The sequence below is a fragment of the Aedes albopictus genome, unplaced genomic scaffold (assembly GCF_035046485.1).
Source record: "Aedes albopictus strain Foshan unplaced genomic scaffold, AalbF5 HiC_scaffold_56, whole genome shotgun sequence".
Taxonomy (NCBI): domain Eukaryota; kingdom Metazoa; phylum Arthropoda; class Insecta; order Diptera; family Culicidae; genus Aedes; species Aedes albopictus.
Window position 1 is genome coordinate 39,195 of NW_026917376.1, and position 21,498 is coordinate 60,692.

Consider the following 21,498-nt stretch of genomic DNA (forward strand, 5'->3'; position numbering starts at 1 on the left):
CTCGAGTTGAAGCTTGAATCGTAGGTCTGGTTACAGATGTGTCAGCCAGCTTCACAACATGACCGAGCGCGATAGTTGTTCCAGCTGGAATAACACATGTCTCTTCCGCAGTATTCATAATGCGAACTGGTACGCATGATTGCTGGGGATCGACTAAGGTTCTGGCAGTCAGCAAGTCGTTTTGGTGCAGGGCTCCCTCGAGTAACAAAAGGCCTTCGGGATTACCTTCGCATTCACCGTACACGATCGTTTCCGTCCTGCTATCAATTTCTATCTGCTTCGTTGCACACACTTTGAACGTTTCACGTATCGGTTCACTTTCGTTCCGAATCCGAACAACTTTGTCCCGAGACACTCGCAGCTTATTGTTCACAAAATCTATTACACATCCATGCTCTTTCAAAAAGTCGTTTCCAATTATACAGTCTTCGACAATGTCCACTATCCACACTTCGTGTCGAACCCGATGTTTTCCAAAATTAAACACAACATCTGTTTCGGAAATCACAGGTAGAAGTTCACCCGAAACAGTTTTCACGAACTTTGATCGAAGCGGTTTTACAGAGTCTTCATCCATTAGATCCTACAGTTTACGACCGATGATAGTGATCGCAGCACCGCAGTCTACTATTGCTTCGCACGCCGTTCCGTTCACTAGAACATCTACCAGGTAGCTTCCACGATGCCGACTCAACGAATGGACGAATAAGATATTCGGTGGAGCATGTTCAGTTACCACCCTCCGCTCCTTTAGGATGGCATCCGTCCGTTTCCCGAATTCTTCGCTTGATTACGATATTTGCTCCGTCGACGACTCTGCGTTTGAGTGCCAGCACAACGCAAACCATATACGGGTTCCTCATTTCTCGAAGAGTCTTCAGATTCAGAACCGGCACTTGTTTCTGTGTCCTGAACCAAACGCACTGGCTTGAATGTGGTCCGCGTGGCGTTGCGCGAAATGTGAAACTGCAGAGCAGACTGCAAAGCTCCGTTTAGGGTTTTTGGTACTCCAAATCTAACCAAGTCCTGGATTGACGGATCATTCAACCCATCGAGGAAATGATTCATTGCAATTTTATCCTGAGCATCAGGCGTGCAGTCATGATAAGCTGATTCCACCAAGCGACGAATGTCATCAGCAAAGCTGGTTAGATCTTCCCCTTTCTGCTGCAATCTGGCTCGAAGCTGTGCATGGTGAAGAGCCTGATGAAACTGTTCACCAAATCTTTTGTCCATGGCGAGTTTGAGTTGAGTGTAGGAGAGTCGCTCGATAGCTGACAGAGAGCGGTACACTTATAAAGCAGGACCTCTCAGCATTGCTGCTAGATACTTCGCTTTTAGAGCACCATCCCAGTTATTGATTTCGGCAGTTAACTCAAACGTCAGCAAATAATCACTCCTGAATCATCTATAAAATCCGTAACAGTATGTATGAAGAACGAGTACTATTTATTTACTTTTAAAACTGTTAGCTTAATTTACAGGCGTCGCTTCACAGTCAACAAAGTCGTTGATGAAATGTCATAGAGTATCTTTGTCACCATTTTCATTTCGCGGAGTGTAATGAAGAAAAAGGTCCGGAAATTCTCGCGTACTCATCACCCTGCTCGCATATCTGCCGCAACATGACAGGCACAGCTCACTGCTGCGGCGCGCGGCGACGGTTCTCTGATGATGCGACGACGTTGATGCTTGGTGGTTGGGCGCTGCAAAACGACGATAACAGCTGCTCTTGTTGTCTTCCACGCTGGAGCTGGGCGCTGCTGCTGGCTGGCTGCCACCGAAGCGTACAGGGTAAATATTAACATCGTCATCAACGGCGGGCGATACCGGGTGTATGTCGGTAGTCCGCCGTGTAGCATAGCTTGGAACACACGGGATGTGCTCCGACGACGTTAATACGTTTGCGTTGACGAGTCAGCTAAACATATGCTACGGTGTGGCGTGGGGTGGGGAGTATCATTCGACTTCGACTTTCAAGCGTGACAAACTTTCCCGAGGAAGCGCAAGTGGACTGGATGTTCCGCAGAACTTGACAATTCGAAGTAAATTTATATTCATAATCGAGAAGGAACCGGGGAAAAGTTATTAATAGTAACGTTCGGTATTTGTTCTGTAATGATTCCAGCACGAAACGGTTTCTTCTCATGTGGGTATCAATTGAAAATGGAATAGGTTTGCTCTAGTTTTCATTCTTTCGATGCTTCCTGCGATCCTACGAATGTCCTCGTGCTGGCGTCACATGTGTGTCTGTTTAAAAATAAACGCCTGTTTCACTTTTTTACCTTCTTCGTCGTAGGGGTGTTCTACACTAGACGCAAAGGATGCCCGTTGACATTGGCTGGGTAGCTAGTGGGTACTTGTGTCGTACTTGAATGCTGAGGATTGTCGGATAGTAGAAAAAGTAAGCTTACATGAAAGGAATGTTCTTATAATGGGGTATCTGTTAACGATGTAGTTGCAGGGGTGATAATCTTGACATTTGTTTTTTACCCTTCTTACACCCTTTAGAAGGGTATAAATACCGCTCGAAAAACCGACTTTCGATCCGAGGCCCGCAGAGCCGAGTCACATATACCAATCAACTCAGCTCGACGAACTGAGTAAATGTCTGTATGTGTGTGTGCGTATGTTACAGGAAAAAAGTCTTTCACGTTTCTCAGCCGTCTGTCAACCGATTTGAGTTCTCTTGGGACCAAATGAAAACGGCAATGTTCTAGTAGAACCTTCATTCATTTATTTAGTTAACATCAAATTCATGATAATACTGAATCAACAATTTGCCGCCATAATACTCGATTTGTAGCTACAGCTACAACGTCGGTCACACCCAACACTCGCCAAGTCACGCTCCACCTGGTCCGTCCGCCCATCGTGCTCTCAGCGCTCCACGCCTTCTTGTACCAACCGGATGGTTAGCAAACACCAACTTTGCAGGGTTGTTGTCCGGCATTTTGCAACATGCCCTGCCCATCGTATCCTTCCGGCTTTGACCACTTTCTGGATGCTGGGTTCGCCGTAAAGTGCAGCGAGCTCGTGGATCATCCTTCTCCGCCACACACCGTTCTCCTGCTCGCCGCCGAAGATCGTCCTTAGCACCCGTCACTCGAAAACTCCGAGTGTTTGTAGGTCCTCCTCGAGCATGGTCCATGTCTCGTGCCTGTAGAGGATCACCGGTCTTATTAGCGTTTTGTACAGGGGATGGCCAAAATGTTTGGGATAGGCAACTATTTTTCTCCCACAAAAAAATTCAACATGCTGTAACTTTTCATAGAGTGCATCAAAAAATCTCAAATTTTGACTGTTTGTCAATCTATTATATGTGCATCATTGGTACAAATTTGGGCTTGATTGATTAATGTATTGCTGTGTGCATTCAAAATGCAAATATCAAATGCGGGAGCACCAAATGCGGTAAGATTTTCTAACAAGTAACCCGATGTCAGTGGGAGCATTCGAATCCTAGGTTGGCGGTGATATTGGCTGTGGTTGCTACGTTGCCTTTGGTAACATGTGTTACCGCGTTTGAGACGCATTTGGGCACCGTTTGCATCTTGAACGCACATAGCAATATCGCAAAGTTAGAACCGTTCGGGTTAAACACTATTTTTTAGACAACTTATTTTTGAGCTGTCATATCTCGGAAACCAGTAAACCGAATTGAATGAAATTTTGAACGTAAACTAACAATATGTATATGCTTCACAAACGATTAAAACATAGGTACTTTTTAAACGTTGAAAAAAGTTATCATAGATTGACACTTTTTGGATTTTTCACGAAAAAATGTAATTTTCTTACATCAATGTCAATAAGTTTTAGTGTTGATATCCAAAGATTTTGCACTTCTGTTCTCAAGTTATCTCTAATCAAATATATTAGAGCCTATTTAGATTGAAGAAAGAACACATTTAGTAATTTTTGTGTGGTATTATAAATTTGACTTATTTTCCTCTATATGGGTAAAAATTTCAACCCGGTATAACTTAATTCGCCGTTAGAAAATATTACATTTTACAACGTCGTATTAAGTATCAATATATTGTTGATAAACGTTAAAATTTTTATTCAATTCGGTTCACTGGTTTCCGAGATATGACAGCTCAAAAATGAGTTGTCTAAAAATAGTGTTTTACCCGAACGGTTCTAACTTTGCGATACATTAATCAATCGAGCCCAAATTTGCACCAATGATGCACATATAATAGGTTTACAAACCGTCAAAATTTGAGATTTTTTGATGCACTCTATGAAAAGTTACAGCATGTTGAATTTTTTTGTGGGAGAAAAAAAGTTGCCTATCCCAAACATTTTGGCCATCCCCTGTACATGGTGCATTTGGTGCGTGGGTAAATCTTTTTCAACTGCAGTTTCTTCTGGAGCCCGTAGTAGGCCCGACTTCCGCTGATGATGCGCCTCCGAATTTCACGGCTCACGTTGTTGTCAGCCGTCAGTAAAGATCCGAGGTAGACGAATTCCTCCACCACCTCGAAAGTATCCCCATCTATCGTAACATTACTACCCAGACGGATTCGGTCGTGTTCGTTTCCGCCTACCAGCATGTACTTTGTTTTTGAGGCATTCACCACCAGTCGTCCGACCTTTGCTGCTTCGCGTTTCAGGCGAGTGTACAGTTCTGCCACCGTTCCAAATGTTCTAGCAATAATATCCATGTCATCCGCAAAACAGATAAATTGGCCGGATTTCGTGAAGATCGTACCCCGGCTGTTAAGCCCGGCTCGTCGCATAACACCTTCCAGGGTGATGTTGAATAGTATGTAGGAAAGTCCATCACCTTGTCGTTGTCCCCGTCGAGATTCGAATGAACTGGATAGTTCACCCGAAAACCTTACGCTGTTCTGCACACCGTCCATCGTTGCTCTTATCAGTCTGGTAAGCTTCCCGGAAAAGCTGTTCTCGTCCATGATTTTCCATAGCTCTGTGCAGTCGATACTGTCGTATGCCGCTTTGAAGTCGATGAACAGGTGGTGCGTTGGGACCTGGTATTCACGGCATTTCTGGAGGATTTGCCGTACGGTGAAGATCTGGTCCGTTGTCGACCGGCCGTCGATGAAACCGGCTTGATAACTTCCCACTAGGGTGGCCCACTCTTATATGAAAAACAAAAATTTCGAGAAATGCCAAGTCTTACCTCCTGAATCAGTTGTTTTGGACTCTCAGAAGCTACGTTCAAAATTTGAGCAAAATCGGTTGAGCCTAAGGGGGCGCTCAAATCGCTTGAAGTTTGTATGAGAAAACTTGGCCAAATGTATGCAGAAATGTTAAGTTTTCGAATTTTGCCGCTAGGTGGCGCTGTAAGCTTTCAATAAATAAACCCTTTTGTATTGTTGTAGATTACTAAATGCCAAACAACTTTGTCGAAGACCGCGAAGTGATTCGACGGCTGTGAAAAAAGTTATACCCTAGGCAAAGTGAGGCAAAGTATTGAGATTTCATTATTGATATTATTCCTTTACATGTATTGGAAAAACAACAATAAGGTTTATCCTCACTTTTCCTATGGTATAACTTTTTTCACAGACGTTGGATCACTTTGCGGTCTTCGACAAAGTTGTTTGGCATATAGTCACCTACAATAATACCAAGGGGTTTGATTATTGAATTCTTATAGCGCCACCTAGCGGCCAAATTCGAAAACTTAAAATTTCTGCATACATTTGACCAAGTTTTCCCATACAAACTTCAAGCGTTTTGAGCGCCCCCTTAGGCTTAATCAATATTGCTCAAATTTTAAACGTAGCTTCTAGGAGTCCAAAACATCTGATTTCCTTGGCATTGGCATTTTTAGAAATTTTTGTTTTTCATATAGGTGTGGGCCACCTTACTTCCCACGAACTCATTTACTTTAGGTGAAAAATGATCTGGGATAGCACTTTGTAGGCAACATTCAAAACGGTGATTGCTCGAAAGTTCTCACACATTAACTTGTCGCCTTTCTTGTGGATGGGACAGATTATCCCTTTCTTCCACTCCTCCGGTAGCTGTTCGGTTTTACAGATCTTGACTACTAACTGGTGCAGACAGGTGGCCAACTCTTCCGGACCCATCATGATGAGTTCTGCTGCGATACCATCCTTACCAGCCGCTTTGTTGTTTTTGAGCTGGTGGATGGCATCCTCAACTTCCCCCAGCATGGGAGTTGGTTCGTTCCCGTCCTCTGTTGCACCTACATAGCCATTTCCTCCGCTGCCTTGATCTCCCGTGCCTACATTCTCTTCGCCATTCAGGTGCTCGTCGAAGTGCTGCTTCCACTTTTCGATCACCTCACGTTTGTCCGTCAGGAGGCTCCCGTCCTTATCCCTACAGATTTCGGCTTGCGGCACGTAGCCTTTGCGGGATGCGTTGGGCTTCTGGTAGAACATACGTGCAGTTCCATTTCCTCACACTCCGCTTCTTCCAGGCGGCGCTTTTTCTCCCGGAAGAGACGGGTCTGCTGCTTCCGCTTCTGTCTGTATCACTCCACATTCTGTCGGGTTCCATGCTGCAGCGTTACCGTCCGCGCTGCATCCTTCTCCTCCAGAACCGCTCTGCACTCCTCGTCGAACCAATCGTTTCGTCGACTCCGTTCTACGTACCCGATAGTGCTCTCGGCTGCGTTGTTGATATCTTTTTCATTTCAATTTTCTCATCAAAGTCGTCAAAGAACCACTTTAAGAGCTTCCAAAAACGCGCATTTTCGTGCGCTGAGAGTTACTATGTCATTCCGTTCAAAAGATATTGATGATTTTCTAGAAAATATAGGCGCTTTTCAACTATTTTTTTCTTGAGTTACAAAAATAACACCTCTCTAATTTTTTGATATGTTTTATAACAATATTTCTTCTTTTTAAAGCTGGAAAAAGATATTTTTTTGTCTTTGCCCCAACCCGTAATATCGCTTTTTGAATAAACTATGATTTTTGAAGAAAAACGCTCATAACTTTTGAACCAAATGAGATAACGATCGCCTCAGCGCACGAAACGACGCGTTTTCAAATGCTCTACAAGTGTTTCTTGGGTGACTTTTGTGAGAAATTGAAACTGAAAAAGTTAAAACCAGAAAACCTGTTTTTGTTGAATTACCCTAAGCTAATTCAGACATCTATCTCTGGTTTGGGCAATTTTAAAGCTACAAAAAACTGTCTTCAACACAATTGCTCAAAATTGATAGATCTACAACTTTTCCGAAGAATGTATGTAGCTATTCTTGCAAATAAAAAAGTTTGGTTTCCAATTTCTTAGAAAATATGGACCACCCTAATTTTCATATACATTGGAAAAAGGGCCTTATTTTGAGGAACAACTTTGTAGAAGACCATATTTCTGGAGCAACATTTGAAAAGGGCCCAAGAGGTCTTGTGTCTTTTTTCTAAAACGCTCCGCAGGGCATAACAGCAGCCCGCCCACGCAAATGAACACTGTTATCTGAAAGATCGATGTTTGCTCTATCTGATAACTGTTTTGGTTTTTGTGAATAAGATGAGGAGGGCTCAGGAACGACGTTTGAAGTCATTGTTTACCAATGCTTGTATGCCCTTTTCAAATGTTGCTCCAGATTTGTCTAAAAAATCATTTGAAGGCGCTGCATGCATCTTTCCTCGTAAATCTGGTTCGTGGACCACTGTGGAATGGCCATGTTCTTGGAGGCGGTGAAATCGATGAGGCGTAGGCCATTTTCGTTCGTCAGCTGGTGGGCGCTGAACTTTCCAATCGTCGGTCTGAATTCCTCCTCCTGGCCTACCTGAGCGTTTAGATCCCCTATGATGATCTTGACGTCGTGGTTTGGGCAGCGGTCGTACTCGCGTTCGAGCTGCGCGTAAAATGCGTCTTTGTCATCATCAGTGCTTCCGGAGTGAGGGCTGTGCACGTTTATTATGCTAATGTTGAAGAATCGGCCCTTGATCCTCAACCTGCACATTCTTTCGTCGATCGGCCACCAACCGATCACGCGCCTCTGCATGTCGCCCATCACTATAAAAGTTGTTCCCAGCTCACGTGTGTTGCCGCAACTCTGGTAGATGGTATGATTACCTCTAAACGTTCGCACCATAGATCCTGTCCAACACACCTCCTGCAGCGCTACGATTCCGAACCCGCGGTCCTTCAGTAGATCGGCGAGTATGCGGGTGCTCCCAATGAAGTTGAGAGATCGGCAGTTCCACGTACCGAGTTTCCAATCCCAAGTCCCTTTTCGTCGCTGTGGTCGTCGTCATTGGTATCGGTTCGCATTCTTCTCTTGTTGATTTTCCGGTGCTAGTCTTTTTTACGGCTGGCTCGTAGGGCCTGACACCAACCCACTAACCCAAGGAGCTGGACTTACCTTCCCGGAAGCTACGGGTTCTGCATTGGCATTTCCTACAGTGCTAAATAGCTAGGCTCAAGCGCCAGTCTTCGCCGGGGGTGGTGTTTTTAATGGGCGCCCAAGAGATAATATTTTACCTGAGCTTCCACCCTTGGAATGCCCACTGGAATTGCTCCAAGAGTTTCTGATAGGATTCCTCCTGTAATTCATTCTGGGGTTCCTCCAGAAATACCTCCTGTGATTTTCTCAACAGATTTCTTTAAGGATTCCTTAATGGCTTCCATTAGAGATTTTTTTTCTGTGAGTTCCCAATGTAATTCCTCCAGAAATTCGTACTGCGGTTCTTCCTGTTATTTTTACCAGGAATCAAAAACTCCTCCTGAGTTGTTTCCGCGAACCGTCTACAAATTATGAATGGGATTTCTCCAGTTATTCGTGCTCGAATTCTTCCATGATTTTCTGCCTGGACTCCATCTGTGATTCCTGTATATATTCCTCCTGCGATTATTACAAGTGCTTTTACGTTCATTCAGAATTTTTACAGGAATTCTTCCTCACGTTCGAGGTTACGTTGTATCGATGTAATACTCGTTCATTTTGTAATGCGTGTTAACACAACATGACATCTCACTTGACGATAGGTCGATACCAGACGCCTTGTCGTATGCTCTTGCATACACCAAACATTTTTTGCCTAGTTCATATGATCTTGAAACAACATACACATTTTATGTGCCGAATGTTAACACCATATTACGAGTAATAAGGGCTACATCAGATACCTGCCCTTCCTACACGGGGAACAGCCAATATTATTACATTAATAGGTAGGTACCTAAATCCCTATGGCATCATATAACGAGCAGTAAAATTTCGCCCCAACAACGTCATCGGTGTTTAGTATGTACCTACCAACAATTCCGATGTGACAGGATGATGACGGTGACCGGGTGCAAATAAGTTGTCATCAGTTTCATGCTGATTACAATTTGGTGGAGCGCGCTGGACTGGCCTATAAAAAATCGCTACCTTTCCATTAAAGCCGAGATGCCCTTTTTAGGACGTGACTGAATGTTTCTTCTGCTTTTGTTGTTGGTTTGATTGTTTTCTTTCTTTCTAGTCGGAAAGGACGCCAGCCTTACATTGACGTTTTGTCACTTTTATGTATATGTTGGTAAACAATTGCTCCCAAATATGCATTGAATCAAATTCTTTGGTTTAGCACCGGAGTTTAACAAGAAAAGTAATAATTGTTTTGGCTGGCTATTCCTCAACGGCGTCACTAATGATTGAACTTTTCCTAACTTATGCTTACCCTACGACTTCCCAATCGCTGCCCGAAAAGCAATCCAATTAACATCGCCTTCAAGCTAATCGTTCATTGTCACGCATTAAGGTGTGTACTCCAGTGTATAAATTCCGTAAACCAGTGTGTGATCAGTGATGGGAAAAGCTTCTTACCGGGAAACACCTGTGCGCGGGCTGTTCTAGCTGTTGATCATCATCGTCGTCATTCATTAAAAACACTTTTCTCCACCCTTTACGGGCTTAACTGCTCTCAACGAAACGCCCTTTCTTTAGACTTCCTAGAGAGCAATCTACGGATGCATGTGATGGAAGATGGGTGATCCACCCGGTCGGCCGCCAGGCAGCAGCACTCACTCGGTATGGTTAAAATAAGATTATGTAGAACTCTAAGCCGTATAAAATTATACGTCTATTCTTGTTAATTATTTTCACGACGTCATAAAATCGGGCCTCATGCCCTCACACATACGTTCTTCTTCTCGACTGGCACGGTTAATGGACCGTAACTCAGTCAGTGGAACCCACCTTGGGAGAAAGGCGCATTGGAACATAGAAGCAGATGAACGCGAAAACACGGTACCAAAATTGGTTTAAAACTTAGAGTTGAGGAATTGTAGAAGTGATCTGTGCATAGATCCTGTAGGACTGGCCTATGGACCGATTTTGGTGAATCTTAGACCTTGCCCCTCCACTTAAACCTTCAGTAGTCTTTTGACTACCGCTTCAGCTATATGAGCTATGAATATCTGAAGCGGTTCAGGAATAACTAGGCTGAGAGGGACGGGTTCTATCCCGGACTGTTCCAGGATTGTTTCGTAACGAAAATGTTCTGGACTTTCTTGGGCATTGGTAAAGAAAGACAGTGAATATTCAGTCAATATTTAAGACTCTCCATGTTATTTAAACGATTGGTTTGTAAACTTTGGCCATTTTTGTCGAATCATAAATCGTGGGTCGCTTAACACTGCATAATGTCTGCCTATAACAGAGAATCTTTTGAGAAATTTGATTCCTGAAACAAAAAACGCTGACCGAATTCCGGAACATTTTCTTGACAAATCCGGGGACGTAGTACATATTGAAGTAATCTTTGGACACGTTTCTGAGAAAATATCTGAACCATTAAAAAAATCCTCAAGGTTTTCTCATAAAGTCGGTTGAGGTATCCCTAAAGACATCACTCAAGGAATTCCTGAAAAAAAAAAAACAAATAGTATGTATTCCCGAAACAATCCCGGCAGTATTCCTGAAAACCCAGGATGTGATCCAACTATTGGAGTGGAATGAAACTATTGGAGGTAATGCTGAAAGAGTCTCAGAAAGTGAATCTGTTACAAATGGTCGAAAGCTAAAATGTCGAATGGACAAATAGCAAGGGATCGAAATGGGTCCCTGAAGACTGGTTTTCGGATGAGCTTCAGGAAAGGCTGGGTTCAGAGGCGTTCCAGGAGGTTTCAGGGGGCTTCAGAGGCGTTTCAAATCGCTCTATGGTTTCAGAGGGGTTGTAGAGGGCTTCACATGTTTTGGGATTAGTTTCAGGGGGTTTCAGAGACGTATCAAGGCGTTTCAGGGAGTTCCCGGAAGTTTTAGGGAGTTTGACAGGCTTTCATATGAGCTTAGAGGGGTTCAAGAGGCGTTTTAGGGATCTCCACAAGTATTCAAGTAAACATCAGTGGGTGTTCATCGGGGTCTCAAGACGTTTCATGAAGTTCCAAGGAATTCAAAGGAACTTTAGGCTCTCAGGCGAGCTTCACGTTTATGAGCTTTTCAGGGCCTTTTATAGAATCTTGCGGGCTTAGGCTTTCATGCGAGCTTTAGAGAGATTTCAGAAACGCTTCAAAGACGTTTCAGGTAGTTTTGCAGGGGTTCTTGAGTACTTTAACCCTAGTAAGATGTTGGGGTCAATATGTCCCAGACAGGCACGTGCACTACGACTTCGTGGTGCGAAAATCCCAACATCCTAGGAGGGTTTCCGGTTAGCTTCAAGGAAGTTTCAGGCCGCTTTGGCCGTTTCAAGACATTTCAGTGAGTTTCAATGCAGTTTTAAGAAACTTTTTCAGGCTTTCTGGAGCTTCATGCGGGGTTGCAAAGACGTTTAGATGCGTTTCAGGGGGTTCAAGGGGCACCTGGGGGTTTTAATGCGCTTCACAGGTTTTTAAGTTAGCTTCAAGAAGGTTTCTGAGGTTTTTTGAAGAGCTTTAGGGGGTTTTTGCAGCGGCTTCGAGGCGTTTTAGAGGATTTAAGAAAGGTTTCATTGGCTTTTCAAAGAAGGTGGTTGAGAAGGGCTTCAAGACGTTTCAGAATGATTATACTCTTGTAGATTCGATGGCCTATACTCCAGAAAGTTCTCGATTTCTTGATAAAACATAATTGTATAAGTCTATGTGAGTATAAACCTTATAATTAGCGCGAAGTCACAAATTATGCATGCAAATCTGAAATTAAATACCGTAAACCGGGGTCAAATTGATCAGCGGGGTGAAATTGATCACTCGGGTACTACATTGTAATATCATACTAGGAACTCTTAAGCGTCGTAATGAATTTAAACTTTTTACGTCATCTGATTCGTAGATGTCTGGAGATGAGTGTAGACTTTTAATATTTTAGAAAAAAGTTAGTTTTGCCTTATTTTTCAAGGAATTTGCAATGTATTTCTCATGTAGCTGAAATCATTGGTACTAAACAATTAATTGCTAATAGGACTTCCCGTAAATTCTCTGTTTTAACATTTTTGTGGAGCCTTGGTTGGGATGTTATGCAGCTAATCAGAACGTGAAATAGTTATAAAAATTTCATTTTATGAGAAAATAGTCATTTATTGTGATAAAAATCACTTATTTCATATAAAATTGCCTACCTTTAGGCGTTTAAGGGAAAATTTCAAAATTTAATTTTGCATTTAAAGTATTAAATTCACTAGTTGTAAGATTTTAGACGCGTTATTCGGTTTTAGAAGATCAAAATTAAGCGGAGAAGGAAATTTTCCTTTCCAACCGATGCTTAATTGTATACTGATCAATTTCGCCCCAAATTGGCTTTTCCAATATTTTGATATTTGGAGTTATTTATCTTAAAGTTTAAATTTGTTGAACAGAATTCTGTCAAATGGTTCCATGGAGATCCACAGGGTACTGGTTTTACAGAAATTCTTTTGGCAACATTTGAACAGGCACTGATATTATCCGCAAAAGTTGTTTTAAAGTGATCAATTTGACCCCGGATTACGGTAAGTGAAAATTTACAAAAGTTTACTTATGTTGACGGTTTGACCCATTTCGTATGGGAACCAGTTGTGTGATGGGTCGAATCAGTTTCCTTAGTTTTGTATTCTACGATTAGGGGAAGCTATAAGAGAATGTACCCAGGTGCTTCATTTTGCTAAACTACAACCATGAAAGGGTAAACTTAATAATAAAATACTATACCTGATAACTTGTTCAAAGCTTCTAATTTATAAATGTACATTTGTGAATAATGCAAATTATCACACAGAAAATGAAAGAAATGTTTCATGAAATTCGGTAAGAAAAGGCTGGATCAAAACATAAGCCTACCCGAGTAGGTGGAAAAATCTGATGAATAGCATATTCAGTTATGATTGATTGAATTACTGAAGAGCAAAAACTGATATTGGTTTGATTGATATAAGAGGTAAAAGAACAGAAATAATAGCAAAATCTAATATGGTGAACTACTCAATAATAGCTCGTTAAGATATTACAAGATCAAAATAATAGCAGACAAGATTTGTCACTTTTTTCTAGAAAAAAAAATAAAAAAAATGGCAGCATCCAGCATCGAACCTACGACCTTAGGATTCACAGGCGGCGATGCTTACCACTCAACTGTGGCTCGCTGTTGTAAATGACATGGGAATAAGAGCATGCGGTTCTTCGTATCCACAGCTCAGAAAGGGGCACATGGCATTTCACTAACATTGAGCCATCTCTATGGGTGTATGTGTTCCATTTCGTGCAGAAGAGCTAAACTTGTTCTTATGTAGAAATTTTCAGCTATTTCGACAAGAACAACAACTGATACCATATCACTTTGAGCTATTCGTGAGATATTCACTAGATTTTTGAATAACTCATCAAAATCACATCGAGCTATGACAGCAAAAAGTGTTCGATTTGAGATATGATTTAGATATTCTCGTCTACCCGGGTAACGACATCAAATTTAGGCGATTGAGGCTGACTCCAATAGCCGCATTTAAAATTATCGATCAGAATAAGCTGTATCAGAAAATAACATCTAAATGCATTCCCAAAATCTCATAGTTTGCTTCTACTTTATTTCCTAGTTCGTAACCCACAATTTGTGAAACATTGCTTTAAACGAATTATGGTTTTTCACGAACCTTTTTCGTAGGTGTTCTTTTCTATAACTTTCGAACTGCTAATAATACATGTGATTAACAAAATACTCCCATTTATCTATTTTCAGGTACGTTACATTTTTCAATCAATGCATATCAAATAATGTGTCGGAGTTTAGTGAGTATGAATATCATTAAGTTCAATACAATACAAACTGGGTTTTCAGAAGGCGTTCTTTTAATTTTATTTGCAACTATTCAATAATTACTGTACTTTTTGTTGTCGTGTGGAATTTCCACATTTTCTGTTTTTTTTTAGGATTGAATGAATATGTGCATGTTTTGTTTCCTTGAATTCTTTTCGACCCGAACCACATTTTTTATGTTATTCCAGATTTTTTTTAAATGTTGGGCCTAATTCTTAAAAAAATATATTTTGTTCTTACTTTTTTCAAAATTTACTCGTTTTTTTTATTTTAAAAGTATATTTCCCCGCCATTTTCACAAGATATGAGCCTTAATAATATTCTTCCGTAAAATGTCAATATTCCTAAGATTTTCTTGTTCAATGTTTTTATTTTCTTATACTTATGGCAAAACTGGATAAATTTCCTTATTATTTTTGTTTTTTTTTTCAATTTTTTTTTCTTTTAAATAACGGAGCAACATTTTCAAAATCGTTTTCCTTACACAGTTATAGGAAGATGCTAAGTATCTCCTCATTGTCGACAGTGGGTTTCGATCTCAGGTCCTCGGCGTGATAGTCACGTGTTTTAACCATCACACCAGGTCCGCCTGACATATTTTTTTTTTTTCATATTGAAGACCTGTGCAATAAACTGGTTAAAGAGGCCTCTGACTCCTGATTTTTTATTTTTTTTTAAATAAAAAAAAATATTATTTTTTTTTAGAAAATGGTTTTTGTAAAACTGAAAGATATTTTCCATCAGGAAAAAAAATAACAGAAGATACCTTGATCCTTCTTCTAACTGTGCATAGAAAATAATCGTAAAAATATTACTCCGGTATTAAAAAAATAAAAAAAACAAAAAATAAAGAAATGCATTCAGTTTTGCATTAAGTTTGTTTGTTTTATTTTTTATTTCAACTTTATTTTGCATTTTTGTTTTTTTTTTGTTCTATACAAGAGGTATATGCTGTTTATGTAATCTCATGTTGCCCAAAAGAGTGTGATACCATTTTCGGATTTCTTTTTAGACCAATTCAAGAAAACACCAACTCATCCTTGATTCTGCTTACATCGTTTCGTTTATTGATCAACACGCATCGGTGCGCGCGAACACGAGCCGCCCATTCTCCCTCCAATCAATAGGGGGGAAAAATGTCTCCTCGTCTTACCTAGGTAATATGTAAACATAAATTCCAGTACTAGGTACACCATGACTGCCAGTTAAAATCTCATGCGCTCGCACAAATTGTCGCTTCGTTATAAATTCGAATCGACTGGTCAATTCGCTTACCGCTAACACTTGAAATCTTACCTAGGGGTTTAGTGTTTTATTTCTTTTGTATGTATGTGTGTGTGTTGTGGGTGTGTATGTCTTCGGTATTGTGTCGCTGTCTGCTTAAGTGTAAGCTGTTCTGTCTGAGTTTTCTAATTTTTGGTATCAATGCTGTAGTTTGCTCGTTTTGGTTAATTTACAATGCCTGATGCTGTTTCCTGATCTGTCCGACGTGTGACCATCCCTTAATTGATGGTCAATCGCGTCCGGGCACAGGTCTTCAGATTGAGGCAGGGTTTTGCTAGTTGTGGCCACTTTTATGTTTTTTGGTCCTTTTTTCGTAACGTAATAAGTATCGGTCGATAGGCACTTATAGCAATTAATTTAACAACGCTGGTGGTAATAAGTTAAAAATAAATATTAATTTACAAAATGGACTCGTTTGCTTTTCTGCGTTTTCGGTGACTTTTCCGGATTCAGCGGATTCTGTTTGGTCGAGTTTACATGGTGCCGTACGGCTGTGGCTGCTGTTGTTGTTGCTGTTGCTCGTAGTAGTACCGGTAGGGGTCGACGCTGGCGGCCATCTTGGCTGGGTTGCGGACTACGTAGGCAGTTCGTCTGCAAGGATGAGGATGAGATAATGTTAAATTTGAATTTCGAACCTAGACTGTTGACCACGAAACTTACCTGTTATCATGTCCAGCGTGCACCTGGAAGCTGGTTTCCTCATGGCGATCGTGGGCGAAGATTTTCTTCAGCGCCAGGATACCAGCGATGGTGAGGGCAACCTTGGAGATGACCAGAGCCTTACCGGCGACAGCAGCCAGCACCTTCAGACCGATGGGTCCTGCAATACCCATGGCAGTCAGGACGGCGGCGATGATGTAACGGTGGTGCTTGTTGCCCTTGTTTCCACGGGCAGCCGTTCCGGATGGTTGTTGCATATCGACACGCAGCGAGTGGGTCTGGAAGAACTTGTTCAGCTTGGACAGGATCGAGACATCGAGTTCTCCGAGACCGAAGCCGCTCAGGGCGCGGGCGTCGGACAGCAGCGGGATGCTCGCGTTTTCGGCAGTCTTCTGCTTAACCAGTGCCACTCCGTCCAGCAGTGGGATCGATTCCTGGGGGAAGATGTCGAACGATAGATTGAGTTTCAGAATAAATCTTATTGTTATGCTCTACAGAATTTTAAATTTAGTCTCTGGGTCGTCCCATTTCTCCTAGTATGTATCTTATATCATTCTAGTTCATGTATTTACATATGTCCACAGCCATCGCCAGAACCAGCAACGGGTTGAAAAATGCCGCTCCTCTACTTTCAACATCACAGCCTATCATAACACGCTTAACAGACGGCATCCACGCACGAACGTGAACCTCTACCAAACACTCAAACATCCCCGTAAACTTGCGCAGACGCAGTGAACTTCACGGTTTGTCATGCTAATCACTGTCTTCCAACTTCCTCACATCGACCTGTAATCTGATATGGCAGAAGCTATTGTCGCCTAAAAATAGATGATCACTTCACTGATGTTTGTTAGCCCCATTGCAGTTGAGAGCAGCCAACCTGCGATACTGGAGTATTTACTACAAAAGCTCGATCAAGTTCAATCTCGCCATTAGGAGCTGTTTTTCGCAAATCCCTTCCCTTTTGAAAATTGTAGTTTTTACACAATTTTAGAAATTTTATAACACATGCTGTCTGTTTTGGCTAACCAACCCACTGCCAAATTGCAAACACATGTAAAATCTGAAGTATATGGGAATCCCTATAAACATGTGACAATTATGCGAAGAACGGTAGTATAGGAACAAGATGTTGAAAAAAAAAACAAAATAATACGAAAGAATTGCGAAAAAACACGTAGTGCTGGTGTGATTCGAACACACGACTTCTCAATTAGCTAGCATGGCCGCGTTAACCGACTACTCCACAGAGCATTGAACGATTATGCGGAGAAGAAAGCCTGCCTGCTGGGTTTAAATTCCCCTGGCACTACGTATATTATTTACTGTCGTTCCGCTTTGTTTTCAACACGTAGCATTTATTTACTCAAATAGACGAGTTAATGTGAAACATTAATTGAAAAAAAAATAAGGCGAAACCAAAAAAAAATCTTAAATAACATTTTACGGGATGCTTCTGAATAAAAAAAATGTTTGAGTACTCAGAAAAATATTGTCTTGATGAGAAAATACTTGAAGTACCTTATCAATTTCTGTAATTTTCATTTAAATCTTAACGAGTTTTCTTTTTTTTATTTTTAATGAAGATATTTCTAAATAGTTCATAAAATTTAAAAAAAATATCATTGAAAATCTAATCATTTTAAACAAACTGAAAAGCATTGTGTTTTCTAGATTACAATGCAGCACTTGATTTACCACTTCCTTATTAGGTACCAATATAACCTAATAAGGGGGTGCGAAATACTTGCTTGTTGCCAGCTATCCCGTCTGTGGAGTAACTCGAAACACATAGCATGAAGCCAAGTTTGCTATCATTAAACTATAGTAATACTTTAGCTCATTGTTATGAGTTTTTCTGAAAAAATATGAATTATGAGAAAAAAATCAAAATTTGGCAGTCGTTAATTATTGAAAGTCACATGCAAAACATGTAAAAAATTGAGTCGAATCTAGACACGTTGCATTGTTCTTGGTAGAAAAAATACACGCGTAAATCATTAAAGTACGCAATTTTAAAATACATCAATTTTACAAAAGTCAGTACAATTTGAGTCAAACGATTGGCGAATGATGCGGTTTGATATTCTTTTGCCAAAATTCAAGTCTTTTACAAAAATTGTAGTTTTTAAACAAGTCTTATGAGTTGTATTGTAAAAAAAACGTGACATAAAATGTTGATTTGGTGAGCTCGTTTCATGATTTTATTTTTTTTTAATTTCACTGAAGTGATCAAGCTATTTGATTTTCTTTCGTTACAAGATATACCACAAATAAACAGAGTGATTCGCCTTTTTTCAGTTGCTTCTTGAATGCAACCAATAATACTGATATACTAGTTCAAGTAGGACATACATAAACTGATTATCGAGTTTTGATCAGATTGCTTATTGAAACAAATCATTGCACAACAAAATTCTCATTCCTGCAATCTTTGTGAAGAAGTTAAGTTGAACACGTTCACAAACCGTAGTGGGTTGACTGTAAATTTCCCTTTGGAGCCTTTGTTTTCAGTGACCTCTCAGTTTCTTGGATGCCTTTGACTGGATAGAGATAAATGTCGAGAATGGTCGCAATATACTGGCAACATAAAGTTGGTTTGCTATTTCAACCCCGCACACTATGGAAATCCACAATTTTGATTCATTTTACTAGTCTCACAACTGTTGCTGTTCCCAACAAAATCACTATTAAATCAATCGGTTGAAGTTAATCATATAATTTCAATCGTTTCAGTTCCTAACAGATCACTTTCCATAAACTGTCCCAAATCACTTCGAGTTCAACATTCCATTCCCCACAAAAATCTCTTCCACCGCACTCACCATATCGACAGCGCGGGAGATGGCGGTCAGGGCCTTGCCCTTGAGGCACCCGGTGAAATCTTGCTTATCCTGGCAGTCATCGTAGACCTTCTGCAGCACGCTCAGCTCGCCAGTGAACCAGCTGTTCTCGTTCTTCAGCCCGACAACGCGGATCTGGCCGCGGGTCGTGGCGCACAGTGCGGAGGTGATGAATGAGGCAAGCAATAGATATTCCAACACGGTACTTCTGCGTGGTGACATTTTGGCTGCGTGACACTGCTTCGTTTCTTCTCGGGAGGAGTCCTTTCCGACTTTTCACCACTATTGTGCACTCGGTTTCGTTTTTTTCTAAGGAAACAAACAATTCCCCTAGGCACTGCTGCTGTTTCCCCTTTAAAGCCGTGCTGCTGCTGCAACTGCACTTAATCGATTGCAATCCGTACTGATACTGACTCCTACAATTGGTATGCATCTGCTTTTAAAGTACACTGAATGCTCTGTTTAATCTTGAGGGGGCTTGCTTTGGTGTGGGCTCCCATGTGCCGCGCGCGCCGTGTGGCATATGCTTCTTCTTATGTTCCATCGCCCGGCCCGCGGTCGTACAACATATTTTCACATTTTTCATTTTCGACGCGATCGACGCGCAATTTTCTTTTCTTTTCCCTTTTTTTTCATTTCACTGCTGCTGCTGTTGGGCTGGGCGTGCGTTACCTGGGCATGCAATTTTCCGATAGGGTTTTCCTCTCTTGGCTGGCGCTTGCCACTCACCCATCCGCCCACGCCGCCAAGGCGAATGGGCATGGCTAGCGGTTTGTTGCGTTTGGTTCCCGCGTACAGTGGTCTTGTGCTGGGCTTCTGGTGAATTTAATTCGTCAATTTTTAAACTTAAACATGCGATTGCTTAGAAGGTTACAGAACAATCTATAACAATCTGCTTAGCTCTTCCAAGTTCCTCTTATCCGAACTTATGTATTCCAACTTCTAGCTGAAAACCTAGGTGTACATCTGTAGAATGTGTTTCTGCATTAACCAATTTGTTGTTTTAGCAGTGATAACGCAAATCTGGTAGTAACAAAATTTATTGGATTATTAGATTAGGAGCAAATTAAAAGTGAAATTTATTACGAGTTTGTGGTGATTTGTTTGAAGATTACTAACAAGAACTTCGGTGAATAATATTGTGGTTTTTTGATAAACGTTTTCCCAATATCAGTACTGGATTTCTGGAGAGATCTCTGGCAAATTCTCTGCAAGATCCTTGGAAGCTTCATTTTCGTCTAGCTCACTAGAAGATCGGAAAAAGATTTCTCTGAAAATCATGAAAACGTGTTCTTTAGAATTTCTGGTAAACTGATTTCAAGACCATTAGTAGATCTCTTCTCTGCTCTTCGCAAAACCTCAAAAATACTGGGTGGAGATTTATAAGCAAAGTTCTTGAAGATTCATTGCAGATTTTCTGTAGATGATTTAGTCCTCTGGATATCCTTGAATTATGATAAAAACGCTGTAATATGTTGTTTAGTAGGCTTCTCCTACCATCATTTGCAAATATGTACCTGTTAGACTTCACAAACAAGTAATGATTATTAAGGTAATGATTATTAAGATGAAGGCAACATTTTCCAAAGTTTCCCGTTGCACTTATCAAGGCGTCGTGGTGCACGATTTGAAAACCGCTGTTAGAGAACACTATTTTTTTCCTGAACCACGTAAAACATAAGTTTATGAAGGTTTTCTTTATTTTTTCTCCTTTTTACTCACAATTTATTCTTAAAGGTCCAAAAACTTTTTAACTAGTTGACCAGTTTCAAATATTTTTGTTTGCTTTTGTAGTTGTTAAAAAATTATATATTTTTTGACATTCTTATAAACTATTCAAAAAACTGTTCAATATCACGAAACAAATTTTTAACTAAATTTTGATTATGGTCATAGTTTTATAGTTTCGATCTTTTATTTAAAAGTTTATTCAAAATATTAATGTTAAAGCTAGAGACGAACCAGCCATAGGCTGAAAGTCTCTTTAATAAAGACAAATCAATCAATCAATGTTAAAGCTTATAACTTTAGTTTTTGGAATCGAAAAATATTTTCATTTCTAGAATGTTAATCTTAATGTTTTAGTGAGAATCAGAAAAAAAATGAAACGTTTAAAAACTTATATGAAATGTGAATTTGTAGAAAAATATGTTCTAAATACAAGTTTATTCAGAATTTGATTCAAAAGAAACCCATTCTAAGTGATTGCAAATCGGTTGAAAATTGAGACAGTAATGACAATCAAAGTGAAGGCATAGTTATATTACTAGGAAATACAACCATGAGACGTTTACCTTTCAATATTTTAGGCTCAAACTTGGAGGTGTCTCTTTTTAGTTGATTGAAATCTAGAAAAGCACACGAATTCCACTTGTTGAAAAAGATGTTTCCGACATAAAGAAAGTGTTCAGAATTTGAATCGAAATGTCTGAAGCAAGACCGTGCGTATTTGAAAATGTTTTCCACGTTATAAATATGCTTTGAAATATTCTTCACCAAGCTTTTGAAAAGGTGTTTAAACCTATTATTCTTCTTCCAAAAAAAATATTACTCGAAAAAGGTTTGTTG

At 40.5% G+C, this 21,498-nt stretch overlaps 1 protein-coding gene across 1 annotated transcript; it reads right to left on the minus strand.

The window, feature by feature from the left end:
* Positions 1-15,179: 15,179 nt before the first annotated feature.
* On the minus strand, positions 15,180-19,333 carry LOC109622622 (uncharacterized). The gene is made up of 3 exons (XM_020077022.3): positions 18,913-19,333; positions 16,085-16,518; positions 15,180-16,015 (listed from the first exon to the last, which is right to left on the minus strand). The coding sequence occupies exons 1-3, from the start codon at positions 19,150-19,152 to the stop codon at positions 15,898-15,900; spliced, it is 792 nt and encodes a 263-aa protein (XP_019932581.2). The 5' UTR covers positions 19,153-19,333; the 3' UTR covers positions 15,180-15,897.
* Positions 19,334-21,498: the final 2,165 nt, after the last annotated feature.

Excerpts from the sequence above, each read along its gene's own strand:
- LOC109622622 (XM_020077022.3), bottom strand. The coding sequence starts at position 19,152 with ATGTCACCACGCAGAAGTACCGTGTTGGAATATCTATTGCTTGCCTCA. Across the intron at positions 16,519-18,912 it reads TCTCCCGCGCTGTCGATATG|GAATCGATCCCACTGCTGGA; the intron begins GTGAGTGCGGTG and ends ATCTTCCCCCAG. Across the intron at positions 16,016-16,084 it reads CACGCTGGACATGATAACAG|ACGAACTGCCTACGTAGTCC; the intron begins GTAAGTTTCGTG and ends TCATCCTTGCAG.